At 34.9% G+C, this 16563-nt stretch overlaps 1 protein-coding gene across 2 annotated transcripts; it reads left to right on the top strand.

The window, feature by feature from the left end:
- Positions 1 to 1920: 1920 nt before the first annotated feature.
- oafb (OAF homolog b (Drosophila)) lies at positions 1921 to 13630 on the top strand. Of its 2 annotated transcripts, XM_039662469.2 has the most exons (4): positions 1923 to 2543; positions 6626 to 6760; positions 7047 to 7227; positions 11266 to 13630. In XM_039662469.2, the coding sequence occupies exons 1-4, from the start codon at positions 2319 to 2321 to the stop codon at positions 11526 to 11528; spliced, it is 804 nt and encodes a 267-aa protein (XP_039518403.2). In that variant the 5' UTR covers positions 1923 to 2318; the 3' UTR covers positions 11529 to 13630. The 2 variants fall into 2 exon arrangements, with proteins under 2 accessions (XP_088986028.1, XP_039518403.2); XM_089129902.1 differs by lacking the exon at positions 6626 to 6760 and having other exon boundaries at positions 1921 to 2543.
- The last annotated feature ends 2933 nt before the right edge of the window (positions 13631 to 16563 follow it).

Here is a 16563-nt window from a genome sequence, read left to right as displayed (position 1 = left end):
ACTGACGTTTTGGGACGTCTTTTGACCATACGTCAATATTCGCCTTTTTAGGGCCCCCTTAAACGTCGCTAGATGGCGATCCCGGGCTGTCATACAACTGACGCTTTACCTTTAACGTCAGTTAGGTGACGGGTTAGGTTTAGGTCTGGGGTAGTGTTAGGATCCCATAACCTCATCTACCGACGTTTAAGGGGGCCCTAAAAAGGCGAATATTGACGTATGGTCAAAAGACATCCCAAAACGTCAGTTATATGACTTTTTGGGGTGAGACTACACTGTAATGAGCTGGTAGGAAAGATTCACATAAGGATAGACCTAGCTTTTACAGTTAAAACTGAAATATTAGTTCTATTAACTCCCTTGTCCTTAAAAAAATCTGTACTATTCATGATCTATAAAATATACAGCATATTATTTACCGTTTGAGTTTTGTTAAATCATCTTCTTGCTGTAGCAGATGAATTAAGCAATCTAAAATTGTTTTAGTCAAATAACAGGTCTGGATCTCCATCTTTTCACCACATTATGAAAACAAAACCACTTGAACGCAACAAACTGGTATATACCAGTTCACAAGTGGAAAATATGATCTTTTCCATTGCACGTGAACGCAGCATCACGCTCTGCGTGAGTGGTATTTACAACAGTAACATTAAATACAAGTACTCCACAAGTCGCTACAAGTCGCTGTTTGACAAAAATGGAATTCCTGCATAGTGTGCCTTTAAAATAATCAATTGATACAGTGCACTATTGTGTATGTTTTACATTTTACTTGTATTTAAAAATGCCTGCATGTAATTACAACAGTAATTATTATCTGTATTTACATCTATGATTACACTGTTGAACCATCCCGTGCATCTTCACCCACCCTTAAACCTTGGATAAACTAAAGAATTACATTCTTCATTGAGTGATTCATTCATGCCTTTAGTTTCAGGCCACTTGTCTGAGTCCCCTGCCGGCAGTTAAAGTCTCTGCTCTGAGGGGAACCTCATTTGGAATGACTCCAGAGAGTCTGGAGATTCACAAATTCATGAGGCTGTAGTAAGGGAGGGTAAATCTCTCCCTAAACCTCACAGTTTGTAGGGGTCACAGGTCATAAGTGGCTCAGTGGGAGCAGTTTACAAGCCAGGGCATGTTTTTCACAGCTCAAGCTATCATGATGTTATGTCATAAATTAGAGAGGTATGCTGTAGATATGTGAGCCATGTATATCATAAAGCCATTAAGAAGTTGATGCCAGTGCTCATAAATATTGTCTTTCAGCAAAACTGGACCTTCCATGTTTACCTTATGTGATGCACTCAATGTGTGTGTATATGTGAATACAAGATTTTATGTGTAAATGGGCATTATGGGCATTCTTCAAAGCTAAATGAAATCGAAAATTGGTTTGCTTTCATAACGTTGAAACAACGCGTTGATTTCAAGTTGATTTTCCGTTAGTTTTGAAAGAATGACGTGTCTGACGTTGGTTCAACGTTAATTCGATGAGCAAAACAATGTCAGATCAACGTTGTTTCGATGTCATATTTCCACGTTGATTCAATGTCAGTTTGCTATCTGGGACTGGTTATGAAATCTGAATGATGGCACTAACTTCTTAAAATAATGAGTCTGGTCATTAAACAGAAGCTTAATATAATAGGTTCATATAAATAAAATATTCCTGATTTTGTCCCCAGGATGTTAACGTTACTTTAAATGATTGAACTCTGTTTAGTGTGTAACGCAAAAAAATGAAATGAAAAACCTGCTTTATTTAAACTAAATAAACAATTTTAAATTATATTTTATTACAATATAAAACAATAGGCATGCACCACATTTTTGAATCCAGTAAGAGGGTTTAAGTCATGAAATCTGAGGCTGTGTCTTTAAGAGGTGGCCCCATGCAGTGTTGGGAGCCCGAGGCGCCTTCAGCCAAATTACTGAAGTTCAGAGGAAGTGACGGGGAATACATGAGCTTTTAGAGTTACTAAAACAATTTATATATAGAATTTCTTGAAGAAAACTTTTCGTGTAGTCTATAATTAATTGTGGTTTCCGAATATCTAGGCAAAAAAAAAAAAAAAAGAATATTAATTTTTCGATAGAAGCGCAAATAATTCGCGATCATCATCGAACTGCAGACAGTCTGTAGCCTTGTTTACCCTGAGTTTACCAACTGGCTCATTTTATAACGGACATTACCTCTCTCCTAAACAGTAGTTTGCATTCGCTGTCCACAGTTTTGTTTAAAGTCATTTACTTTGACGCTATGTCCCATTGTTGTGTTAAATGAGTTTGCATCTTTTGTGCTTTGTTTTGTAATGAACGCGAGAGTGACTCTACCGGCTTCAGTCCAGAAAGCGTTTGTCGTGTTTACTCTGGTATTTTCGGTAAGTGTTTGCTCACAGTTGACGGTGCTTGTTCGCCTCAAAGATGGTCAAGTAACGGAGGAGCTGTTAGAGGCGGATAGTGAGAAGGACATTATAACAGTGGAGTTCAAGCAGACAGACGGGACTCTCATCACATTCCTGACTGATTTCAAGCGCGTGAGTAATCCAACTAGCATATAGAATTCAACCACAGCTGTATATGAACTGAAAATAATGCACTTTTAAATACATGTCAAGCCAAGAGAGTGTAACAATAAGGCCTATGTGTTTTTTTTTGGGGGGGGGGGGGGGGGGGGGGGGCATGCACCTTGGAGTAAACACCAACCATGGTATATGAATTTCAATGTCATGTTATATTAGAGTACCATGGTATTACTATCCTTTCTGATGCATGTTTCATGCAAGAACCAAGGTATTTCCAAATACCATCATGCATTCTTAACAAGATACCATGATACTTTTTAGTAGTTTCGTAAGTGAAACATTTTTTTGTTTGTTTGGTTTAGTTTCAGGGTAAAGTCCTTTCTAAAATCAGGGTAAAATCTTTATAGCATCATTCTCTATCATGTACCATCAGGTACCATCTGATACCAACACTGCACCATGGTACCACAAGTTGAGTTTTTTTGGTACTTTTTATTTGGTACCAGTACAAGGATTTTTTTGTAGCAAAGCGTACAAAAGTATTGCACTGTCCTATATATATATGTATATATATATATATATATATATATATATATAAACACTGTAACTAATAAAACACTCTCTGTTTAACAGAGACAGACACATACACGTGTCACAGGCATAAACTACCCGTTCTAACATTCCTACAGTATATAATAAGAGATAACACTTGTCATATAAAATCATAATTAGTGGTGATATTTTTTAATTTTAAAAAACTGTTTCACGAGTTCACACTTGCATCGAATAGAGTAAAGGTTATGTGTATTTGGCGGTCTGTCGGTGCATGGGGACAGATAAAAGCCTGGTCAGGTTGGGAATGGGAACAAATAAGAGTGAGGAGTTTGGGTGGAGGAAGGATTCGGCTATTTATATATAGGGCTCCACGCGCTGATTGGGTTCTGAACGTGCTTCTCCCAAATTTTGTTAATAATACATAATTTGTGATTCGATAGCACTGCTTGAATCGTTTGGTTTGATTTGGTTAGAGAACTGAGCTTATTAAAAGCATCTAAAAATGCTTTTCCTTTTTTACATAGTGTGATCAGATCATATTACTTTTATGTAATTAGCTCTTTGTGAATGTAATTTTTAATGTTTGAAAGAACTTCAAAGTGGCAGTGTTAGTATTGAACTCAGTCTAACTAACAGATGTGTCTGTTTGTGTTGATGGAAATCATTTTCAGGATTATATTTTAGCCAAATAAAAAACAGTTGTTAGACTTTCATCACTCTAAGACACGGCATTTTTTTTCCCATTAGAGTAGACGTACTTAAATGTAGAGCCTTTTCAGGATGATTTTTTTTTTCTATTTTCCACTCCAGTGGAAAGTTGGATATCAATCTGTTATTTGCCAGAACGCCATGCAGCCAAATTCATGCTGTGGGCTGTATGGGAAACATCAGGCATTATGCAAAGCAGCCAAAGCAACACAGAGCAGGGAACATCATTTAAAAACTCAAGATTATAAATAAATTAATTGACCATTTGTGGTGCATTAATTAATTACACTAATTACCTTGGTATGAAAGTTAATCATACGGATGCATTTGCAAAGGCGATTGGTGATTAACACAAAATGAGTTTCACTTTGTCTTTTTTTTTTTTATCCCTTTATTTTCAATTTTCATGAAGACAACCTACATGCACAATGCCACCAAACAGTAACTATACAGTAGTACGGCTAAATATATTTCTTAAGCAATATCATTGTACATGTTACATTTGGCTAAATACTTAACAGCCTTTTAGAATTAGAACAGCCCTCCCCCCTCCCCCCTCCCCCCTCCCCCCACAATATTGCAATGATTGTAGAAGGTATCTTCAAGTGCTCTACAAACAAAAACTTTTATAAATAGGCAAAGAATAAACATACACCGTTTTATCCAAGTGAATGGCAACAACAGGAATCAAAATAACATATAACGCTTGATCAATCCATCTGTAAAAATTTTCTTACTGGTTCCCAGATCTTAATGAAAATGGATATTTGTCTTCACTTTGTCTTTTTCTAAATAAATTAACTTAATAAGGTTACAGAGGCATTTACAATAAGGCCAATTTTCAATCAAGTTTCAATATTGTAGCCACAAGATAAGTTATAGGGGTGCACGATATATCGGCCACCATATCGGTATCGGCCGATATTTGCTAATTTTTTATGTTATTGTTATTGGCCCGATAATAAAATTTGGCTGATATATTAAAAGAAGCCTAAAGAAGCCTATGGACTAGTATGGAGGAGTGTTCCAGCTCTCAGATTTTATCAAAAATATCTTAATTCGTGTTCCGAAGATGAACAAAGGTCTTACAGGGTTGGAACAACATGAGGGTGAGTAAATACTGACAGAATTGTCATTTTTGGATGAACTATCCCTTAAAGAGCTGCAGTTATGATGACTGATCTCAACTAGGACCCTTGATAGAAGAGATGCCACTTTTCTATGCCACCTTCTCTATGATTTAATTTCTCAGAATCTACATGATAATCTACAGGAATCTGCAGGTAACAGAATCCACATGATAATTATTTAAGTTGTTTTGAGCAAATTAGTCTGGCTGACATTCACATTGCTTCAGTCGTATTCAGTGTAAATACTGTAGTGCAGTTACCGCTGGGACGGACGCAAAGAAAAGCAGTGTTGTCATGAAAGAGGCTGTATTCTTGGTTCTGTGGGAGCAGTTGGTGGATCAGCTGATGCCCGGGTCAGTTACATGTGCTCTGAGGAGCTGGTCTGTTTATAGATAGACAGGGGCATCTACTTTGTTTTAGTGCTCATGAATTGAAGGCTTTAAAAAAAAAATTAAATTAAAAATAACAACATTTTCATTTGGTTGCCTCTCACTGCACTCTTTAAATGCAAAATTACATTGTTCGTATTCATTATTTCTCATTCGTTGTCAATGAAACTTACAGGTGTGCTGCGAAAATAAATTTAGTAAAATGCGAAAACTGGAAATAAGTATCTAATATCTTATGCAATTTTGCTTATAAGGTAAATTAATTGTGCTTTAAGCTAAATGTTAGATTTTAAGATGCTGAACAGACTATACAATTGGTTTGCTGTATATTATCTTAAGTCTTTTTAATTAGAACAAATATCTACTTTTATTAAGTTGTTAGTTTAAAAAATAATAATAATAAGTCTGCAATTAAGTTTTCCCTAACCTGTTTTTCTCAGTATTTACCAAGGTTACCAGTGCCGGTCCGTTCACAAACCACAAACGTTATCTATAATGATAACTTTATCAGCATCCACATCAGCAGATTATATCATTCTGTTTATTCAGACGTTTTTAACGCTCGAGCTATTTAAAGCAGGACGGATTCTGATTGGCTGTCAATGTTTTTATCACTCATCAGGTGGCTCTAAAAAAATGGCTCTAAAAAAGAGCTTCCAACGTTCTCGCCATTATCATTATAGTTGTCGTGTGAACTCTACTATTTAATATTTAGAACAATTTTTATAACTTTGTGTTTATGGTTATCATAATAGTGAAAAAAAAAACATGTTTGAGGTTTTTACTTAAATAAATTAACTAATGTTAACATATATTTTTATCTTGCATTGGATCCCAAGTAAATTCATATTGTCTAAGGATTATATATTTTTACTGGACAATAATATATGTCTGTTCATGTATGCCTGCCTGTTCTTTTAATTTGTACTGTATGTCCGTGTGTTTAATAGGAAAAACATCACGATAATAATATCCCCTAACTAAATGTACATTCTGTCATCATTTACACACCCTCAAGTTGTTTCAAACCTGTATGAATTTCCTCTGCTGAACACAAAAGAAGATATTTTGAAGAATGTCGGTAACCATACAGTTGATGACGTACTTGTACCCCATTGACTTCCATAGTAGGAAAAAATATGGAAGTCAATGGGGTCCATCAACTGTCTGGCATTCTTTAAAATATCTTCTTTTGTGTTCAGCAGAAGAAATTCATACAGGTTTGAAACAACTTGAAGGTGAGTTTTCATTTTGAAGTGGCTTGTGCTCACAATTTCTCTATTGTTTTTTTTTTTTTTTTTTTTTCTAATAGCGTGTGAAGATCTTTCATGCCCTGGTGCTTGGGGAGCCAGAGAAGGGCCAATCACAGTACCAGGCCCTCTGCTTCATCTCACATTTGGACCATGGAGAGCTCATCCCCAGTGAAGCCATGGCTAAACTCAGACAGGTCCAAATTTAACAGTTAAATAAAGCACCATCTGTGGCACCGTGCTGAAAAAAAATACCTTAGGCTAACTTAGATCCAGGCTTAAAGGGACAGTTTACCCCCCAAAAATGAAAAAGTCTAGGGACAAGGCCTTGCACAGGCATACACATTCATTTTAAAGTAAAGCCACAAGCTACACAAGTATTGAACCATTGATGGTGTATTGTTAGAACTCTTGGGTGTTGTGTATTATTATCAAAGTATTAACCTTATGACCGTTCTTTTGATTGTTGTTTGAACTCAACAGAAAAACTCTCATTTGGTGCGGAGTGCGGAGGAGAGACGTGGTGTGGAACAGTTCACTATGAACGCGGTGCTCAACATGAGTCGCTCCTGGCACCTCAGCACTCACATACATAATGTCTGCGGGGATGCACGGGACCTTGTGTACACACGGCAGCAAGATGTCAAACACTGGCTGGACAAAGGTTAGATGAGAGGGTTGCCACGGTGTGTTCTTACACAAGTTGATGCAGTTCTGTATGTTTTAAGCCCTTGAATTTTCATTCTCGTGTTCTCATTTGTGCCTGAAAATTTCAGGAAACATTTTTCTTTCTGGAAGTTTACATCTGAAATTTTAAGCAAATAATTATACATGGAACAAATATCTGAGTGAGGTGTGTTAATATAATTACTAGGGCTGGGTAATAAATCGATTCTCATTTTTACGAACCGATATCGATTCTTAAGTCTCAAGAATCGATTATTCATCCTGTTTCATTTGAATGAAAAAATCGCAATAATCTTTGTCCTTTGTTACTATTGATATGAAGCAAAGTCTCAATTTTCAAATTACGTCCATTTTCTTTAGAAATTCAAAAACATAAATAGAGTTTTGGCGCTGTGGCATGAAATCGCTCTGGCGCAGCTGATGAGAAGCAGCAGCGCTGATCTCTCTTCCGGGTTAATAATACCAGTTACAGTGCGAAATAAACATGAATGAGCGTCTGAAAGTGTGCTAAAAGATAGAGTATAACTTATCGAAATTCGTATCATGTCGCATTGATTCGCTCAATCAGCGTTTCAACCGTGGAAAGACGTCAGTTAAACAGCTTGTAATCAATGTCATGTATCGTCATATTTACCTCAGAAAACCCACATAAACTCGTTAGTCAGCTAGGAAAAAATAACTACAGAGAGGAGCATTTTGCTAAATATATAGCCACCATTTAAATGTTTATATTTCATATAATCTTCTTATTATAAAAATGAATAAATGTGTATTAAGTGATTCATTCATTATTGCCTTCATATTTGAATAAATCTGGCAAGTTTTTTATGACAGCCACCATTTAAATGTTTATATTTCATATAATCTTCATATTATAAAAATAAATAAAAGTGTAATTTAAGTGATTCATTTATTATTACCTTCATATTAGGCTAATGAAACCTAATAGGCTACAACTAGACTCCCATAGTTTACAGCATTAGTTAAGAGATTTGATTCCCTTGAGAAAAAATGCCATTTATTGTAAATGATATCCAAAATAATCGATATTGAATCGAATCGAATCGTAATCGAAATCGAATCGAATTGCAAGCTTGTGAATCGAAATCGAATCGAATTGTGAAATTTGTCTCAATACCCAGCCCTAATAATTACCATTTATTATTATTTAGTGGCCAGAGAAAAATAACTCTTCCTTATGGGTACAGTGCTACTCAATCGCGTCATTAATGGGATGTTGTTTTGTAAGCAGTGACCACATAATTCAATACTCCAATGAATGTGCACAAAAGTTTTATTCAACTAAATCGCGAACACATAACTAGTCTAAACATACGCATACGGACAATCATGCGGACATGAGTGAAAATGAATGAAGGAAACAGGAACAAGGAAATGAGGCTTTGGCAATGTCAGAGTTAACCACCTGAACAGAACCATCAGCACCTTGGTAACAAACGGTTATATGAGCTTATACTAAATCTCTGTTTAGTTCATTTAAATTATATTTGCACAATCCCTGAACCGTTGAACGAACGTCTGAATATGCAGTCTCAGAAGAAAGTGGTTATGCTGCAACGGGTTCTTCCAGGTTTAATGCCTGGTACACATTTTTGGCTGTTCAAAGATGACCAATTGTGGTGATTTCACCGAGATAGTGCCCTTTAAAGTCCCCCTGTGGTGAAAATCTAATTTTTATGTTGTTTATATGTCTATGTAGTGTTTTTAATGTGCTTTTAGACAAACCATGTGCAAATTCATGAGTCAACACCATTGCTGAGTATTTTCTCCTTGAAACTGCAGGAAAATAAAATAGTCTCAAAAACGCGGTTTGAAATTAGTGGTGTTACGTCACAAACTACCTTGTAACCAATCACGTCAACGTCCTGGCGAGCTAGCAGGGGAGTCTCGAGAGATGCAAAGTTATCCTGGTATATATTTTTTTGTTGATATGAAAAATCGAGTAGATTTAGCAGTATAGCGGGCGTATGATGTTTTCCGAAGTTATGATGAACTATGTGCCTTATTCCACTGACGTTCGGAGTTGTTCAAAGTGTTTGATGAATGTTAGAAGGCAGACTGAGATGGCGAATGGGAACATAGTTTTTGTGTAACATTAGCAACACATTATTAGCTGTTTGATAACAGGCTTATAATATTAATTACTGTTATGTGTCTGACATTGTAAAGAGCGATACCTTGTGAAGTGAATCCGTGAGCTGGCATGAGTGGAGGCGGGGCTAATTAAAATATTCATGGACTAAAGACATCTTTTTCCGAGTCAATTCGTTCGCTTCGTTAGTTGAATGAATTGAATGGTTCATTCAATGAACGAAATGAATGAATTGACTCGGAAAAAGATTTGTTCATTTTGATGAACGAGTTCGAACAGGAGAGTCACGAACGTGCATCACAGTACAGAGCAAGGCAACCATTTGAGCTTATAAAACTTAAACTTTACTATTTTTTTTTAATGATCGTTTCGCTTGATAAGACCCTTATTCATCATTTGGAATCGTTTAAAGCCCTTTGAACAGTTTGCAATGAAACTGTCTTTTGGACCTTGAACCATTTGGTTACCAGTAAAGTGCATTAAATGGAGAAAAATCCTGGAATGTTTTCATCAAAAACCTTAATTTCTTTTCGACTGAAGAAAGAAAGACATGGATATCTTGGATGACATGGGGTGAGTAAATTATCGAGATATATCCAGCTGCAGACCCGCAGCACCACCAGTTTCAGAACCCCAGTTTCAGAACCCCAGCGCCAGAACCGGAAGTGAGGGAGGGGCGGAATTATTATTATTGCATTATAATTATTTTAGCAAGAATGTAAGGACAAAACAGGCCTGAGAGTAAGTTCCTCATACATTGTAAGTTAAATTTATACAAGATTGTTGTGATAAAACAGGCCTAGCTTGGGTTGAGTTGGTCATTTTGTATAGATTTTTAACAAAACAATGCCGAATTTTCTCTCGTTTTTAGATTTTGACATTATTATTTTACACGAAAAATGCATGCTGCACATGTTCTTGTGAAATAAAGTATATTTTATAAAAAATACAAATGCGTTTTTTATTATTAAACAATCAAAATCATCTAACAAATACATATCTTCAATATCAAAACAATTTAAGATTTTTGTAAACACAATAAATAAATAAATAAATAGAACATAAAATATCACAGAGGTCTAATGAGTTATCAAATTGTGTATAATTTTGAAAACCTCCAATGCTTGTCTTGTTTTATATCTTTCAAAGCTTTATTATACAAAGTTAACTCCTTCATAAAAAACAAAAAAACTAAGGTCTTACCTTCCTACTTCTACACAAATGTATAAACTGCTTAGCTAAAATTATTAAACTGTTATACATTAAAATGCCCATAAGTTTCAAGTATTATTTTTTCACCATCATGATCAGGAAGTAACTTATAATACAATGAAACGAATAACTGAAACTATAAACAATTATATTACACAAAACCAATGTTTTAAAATGCTTATTGTACTGTAATGTAGTATCATAACATACATACGTAGAGAGTAGGACGTTTCTTGTTCAATAAAAGCTGTTTCATGTGTAAAATACCCTCCAAATTACGTTAGGTGGCGTTATTAGGTTTCAAACCTAAGCTCCGCCCCTCACTTACGTTCCTCGCGCTGGTGTTGGTTAGAACGTAACCCCGCCCCTTACTTCCGGTTCTGGCGTTGGGGTTCTGAAACTGGTGTGCTGCGGGTCTGCAGCTGGATACTGTTGAAATTATCAGCAAAAGTTTGTCAGGGAATGAATTTGCATGTTCACTCGGCTCATCGTCAGTAAAAATCGTTTGGGTGTGAACACAAAAAACGCGTTAAAAAACGTGTTGAAAAACGCTTGCGAATAACGTGCGCTGATATTCGTCCTGGTGTGTATGGGCCTTTACATTCTAAATGTTTTTGGATTAAAATAACTAATTATGTACTTAACCTGCAAATACCATGACCACTTCATTTCATTCATTTTTCTTTACAGGGGTTGAAGGTTCAATATTTGAGGTCTTTCCCCAGGGTGTGAATGTGAGTGGCTTGCAGAGCTGCAGCTCCACAACAGACCCATGGCAGCCCTGCTCCTGCACTTACAGGTTAAACCTGGAGTGGTTCCCGTGCCAGCTGAAGTACTGCCGGGGTCAGGGGTCCAACCCATACAAGTGTGGTATCAAGAGCTGCAGCAAAGGCTACCGGTTTGACTTCTACACACACCATAAACACCTGTGCCTTTGGGATGAGGACACTTAGTACCACCTAAGAGAAAGGAAACTTTTTTTTTCTTCCTTTTTTTATGGGAAACATGCTTTTGTAAAGTACTCCACAACAAAGCAGAAGTTTACTTTTACCTCAAGGAAACATTTTGATAATGAGATTATCTAGATTGTGCGCTTCATTGTATTGAAAGCAATTTATCTCAACAGGGAACTTTCTCTGACTTTTATGCATTGAGTGAAGGAATGAATATTTTGATGTGGATTGTCAAGCCATTTGTCTTTTCACTTTTGGGCATCACTACAATGATACCTCAGGGCAGACAATTCTGTTTTAATGATTAGGTTGTATGTTTAGTTCTGCTTTAGGATAAGCTGTCTTGTAGCTCTTGTTTTCGTTCCGTTTAGTGTTTACGTTGCTGACTAAATTAGTTTATGTTCAAATATTCGAATGTTAACCCTTATGCTGCATTAGGGAAATTTTTGGTCTTTTGCAGTTTAATTTCTTTGACCATTTTGGCTGTTTTAATGCAAATGGTATGAAATTTGGCAAAATTGTGACTTTTTGGATACATGTAAAAAATGTGATCCCATTTTGCAAAATATGTATAACACACACTGTGTGGATCAAATAGTAACACTCAGCACCATAAAGACCAAAAATGGCCCATTGAAACCCATTAAAACGTTGTTTAAATCTGAGGCTGTCAGTAATACATGAAACATGATTTTTACACAAACATCCTTTCATTTTGAAGCAAAAGCATTATATTTGCATTATATAGTGTATTCCACCAGATGACATCACTACATATTTATTCCCTATGGGTGGAAATGCACCTTATTTTAGGCAATAGGCAATGTTTAATAGGTGGCCATTTTTGGTCTCTAACGCGCTAAGTGGGATTTTTTGCAAAGTGGGACTGTGATAATCCAAATCTAAAGTTTTCTCTTTGCATTTAGTTTATTGAAAATAATTGAATTTTTGTGTTTTTTCCTCTTATACAAATCGATGGTTTCGCAAACAAAACTGGTAATTAAAGGGTTAAAATCCTGAAATTGAATACATTTTTGGTAGTTATGATGAGGACTGATGCTGGTTAAAAGATTTAAGTTGGTAAAAGTGGAAAATAATAATAATATATAATATTTTAGGCAATGTTTAATATGTGGCCATTTTTGGTCCTTAATGCACTCAACGGTGTTAAAAATCTAATGCAGCACAAGGGTTAAAGTATTAGCTTTCCATAACATTCTTTTAGTTGAGGATATAATTAGTATAAATGAGAGTATTTTTTATAAATATTCACATCCTATTGTACAAAATGTTTACAATATGAATGTTTTAAAAGTTGCCTTCACTTTATGTTGTGTTTAATAAGCTTATGATTCTGCCTACTGTCTTGTCGATCAATAATCTGCAACAGTTTGACTGCTGCAAACAAACATATTTGACTGTTTAGTGTTTACATTAAAAAAATACATTTTTGCTCTCCTGTTTATGAAGCTAAGAGTATAAAGCTGTAACAAAAGGCCTAAGTGGTAGCTAAGACATTGTCTCTGAACATATTGTGATGTCTATTTATTGCAAATTTATTCAGTAGATGCCAAATTTCTTATTCTCAGCTAAGTTGCCCTCTATAGCCTTGACTAATTCTAATTTACATTTCAATTGCAGCTGTCTTATGAAGAGTCTTTTGCTCTGGTTTGTGATATACAACATGAAGCTTTGGTCTAGCTTTGCATTTTGAAGATGGCCCAGTATTCTCATCTCTTGTTCTCTGCTCTCTTGTGTCTTCATCTTGATGTCTGCTATTTTCTCAGATTTATATTTCTAGACCTTTTTTTTTGTCCAGACTTTTTCTTTTATTGTAGTATGAAAATATTTACTAGATAAAGTATTTGTAATGGGTTAATTTGGTTCTGTATGCCAAATAATTTCAACATAACTGTACCACCCAACAGAAGAAAAGAAAAGCGTTGAGGAAAGTAACTTTTAAAAGTAATGCATTACGATATTGTGTTATTCCCTTAAAAAAAGTGACTAACTGGATTACTTAGTTACTTTTTTTTAAAAGTAGTGCATTACGTCTCATTTGGTCTGGGCTTTTTTGTTTGTTTTTTAATGACAAAAAAAGTTACTTTTTTTTCTCGTCAATCTAAAGCCGGTCTTTGAATTTGATTATTTGTCTACTTGCACGCCATATTTCCTATAATTTGCCCATGTGTTCAAGTCAAGCCACATTTATTTACATAGCGCTTTTTACAATACAGATTGTTTCAAAGCAGCTTTAGAGACAGTAACAAGAAAATGCAACAAAATTTGTTTCCAGAAGAAAATAGTCACAGATTATGATTTAAGGCATCATTATAGGTCAGATTGGATTGGAAACAGAATATTATAATACCATTACCAGAGAGTGTGTAGAATATTTGATTACCGATGGGACAGATGTTATAGAAATGCAAGTGTTTACAGAGCTTCATTTTGATTTTCAGTACTTTTAAAATAAACTTCTTAATGTCTGTTCAGTTGTATGTAACAGATGACACAATTTAATATCTGTGGTGCTTCTAATTAAGTTATAAAAAGCAGTTGGAAATATGTACAAAATAAATATCTTTGCACCAATAAAATGTGCAACACTTCACAGGTATATGTGTAGCAATAGCCAGCAATGTCATGTTGTCAAAATGATCGATTTTTCTTTTAGGCCAAAAATCATTAAAATCATTACTTTACGATCGTTAAACAAGAATGTTCTATAAGAATGTAATCTGGAAGTACTCACTGTAAAAATGCATATGCTTTATCTAATCAATAGAATTGTGGCAACAGATTACAAGCGATATTATTAATTAAATTGAACAAATTAGAATTGAGTAATGATTAATAAAATTATTCCTTAAAAGTTAACCATTTAAAATTAGTAAAGTTTACACCAAAAAAAAAAATAACAAAAATATCTCACTAACAGACAGACAGACGTCAAAGATTAATTAAGAACTCTTTATTTTATATTGCCAACATTGAATCACTGAAGGAGAAAACCGTAATTTTAAAACAATCCCAAAACAAACACCGATCACCATAATGGTGACTTAAATGTATGTTTTTGTTGTTGTTGTTGTAAGTTTTACCCATTTTAAATGGTTAACTTTTAAGGAATTAATTTGATTAATTATTACTCAATTCTAATTTGTTAAATTTTATTAATAATATTGCTTGTAATCTGTTGCCACAATTTTTTTTTTTGATTAGATAAAGCATATTCATTTTTACAGTGTACTACATTCGCCATGTAGTCATTATCATGTGACTTACAGCTCAGTTCCGTCGCTTCACTGTCATTCATAACTTCTCTCCTGATTTCTCTCTGGGTACATGAGGTATCAGTCAATAAATTAAAATAATGAAAAAAATAATTGACTACGTAACTCACGTTACTTGAAATGTGTTGTACCTCACCACAAAAAAGCATGAAATACCATAGCAACACTCATTTAGTTGTTCATTCTGTAGTTGTTATATTCTAGCTAAATACATTTTAAACAAGTATTATCATTATGGTACTATCACAGAAAAGGGGAAAGTAAAAAGAATACCAAAGACTGGAATCATTTAACAAAATCTGAAATGTATTGATGAAATATAACCCCTAGTAAGGATTTGGCAGTATTGGGAAAAACAATTAAAAAGGCCTGCTTACTGATCTGAAAAATCGTAAAATATGGTTTGTAAAAGTGTGGGACAACAGTTTCTGAAGAAAATGATGATGGAATTTTCACACATAAAGAAGTCCAGTTGGTTCATGTGGTAATTTGGTGTCAGTGATTCTCACCCTGACATTTTCATGAACTAAACATTAAACTTTGTTAGTCAGTTTCCAACTATTAGTAATGCAACGGTTACTTATTTTGAGCAGTTGTATCAACAGAGAACTTAGTTTGAAAATGTTATAAGATTAAAATGCTCTCTCTAAGTATCATGTCAATAACCTACTTAGACATGGAAAGTAAATGTGTTTCTTAGCTTGTGAAATTGACAAATTAAACTAAAAGGACTGATGCACAAAGTTTGTCACTGTAAAAAATCCTTCAGTTTGGTCTTTTTTGTTTTTAGAGTGATAAAACAGAGAACGAAGTTATAAGTCAACTTTTAAGTGATTTGATATGAGCAACATAGGCTATTTTTAAACCGTGAGAACTAAGAACTGAGTTCTGCAAAAGCATTCGAAGCAGAACAGTTCAACCTTACTTTCACTACCTCTATGACTGTCACAGCTTGTTTTGACTTATTATATTATTTAATATGAAATGTATTTATGAAGTACAGTAATTACCTGTAGGTTAACAGTTTGTGTTTGCACCTTTATAAAGATATAAAGGATAAGCACTTTGAACCTCACATTGTTGAATCTATTACTGAGAATGAGTAGCATTGTGGCTTGGGGTAATACCAGTAAACCCTTGCACTTGAATTGTTTAATTTTATGTGTTAGGGTCTAAACATGGAGAAATATGTAGATGTGTACATTGATTGTCCTTTAGAATTAAAGAGTAACTAAACACTTAACCAACTTTTTTTAGTTAATGATCTGTAAGAATGGATCTTTTTTAATACCAGTCATTGACTCGAGTAACTTTTTTGACATTTGTTTATAAAGTGTTCTATTTCAACAATATATGGTGTAAAAATGTCTAAGTGCTGCCCTCTTCAGGGTGAATGGTGGCTACTGCAGTTGAATTTTCCTATTGGATGTTCCGCACTTCGTGATGTACGCAGGTTTCAGCTCACTATGCGAGCTACGCCCTTGGCAGTATCAAAACCAACTTGTGTCGTCAAAACCACTGTAGTGAGTCAGGAATTGGAATTGTGAGTATTGAAAACGATCAGGATAGAGTGTTTTAGCATCTATTTCATCCCCTCTATCTCCGCTGGGGTCAGCCCACTTTTTCAGCATTTTCAAATATTGCCAGTGGGTGGAGTCAGGCTCTGACCAGGGGTTTAGTTACCCTTTAAAGGTCCCATATGTAATAATTGAGGTAACAATATACGAAAAATGAGCATC

The sequence above is a fragment of the Pimephales promelas genome, chromosome 4 (assembly GCF_988280905.1).
Source record: "Pimephales promelas chromosome 4, fPimPro1.hap1.1, whole genome shotgun sequence".
Taxonomy (NCBI): domain Eukaryota; kingdom Metazoa; phylum Chordata; class Actinopteri; order Cypriniformes; family Leuciscidae; genus Pimephales; species Pimephales promelas.
This window is presented reverse-complemented; position numbering and strand designations above follow the sequence as displayed.

Coding starts and splice junctions, on each gene's coding strand:
- oafb (XM_039662469.2), top strand. CDS start 2,319: ATGAACGCGAGAGTGACTCTACCGGCTTCAGTCCAGAAAGCGTTTGTC. Junction 2,544..6,625: donor TCCTGACTGATTTCAAGCGC/GTGAGTAATCCA, acceptor TTTTTCTAATAG/CGTGTGAAGATCTTTCATGC. Junction 7,228..11,265: donor CAAACACTGGCTGGACAAAG/GTTAGATGAGAG, acceptor TTTTCTTTACAG/GGGTTGAAGGTTCAATATTT.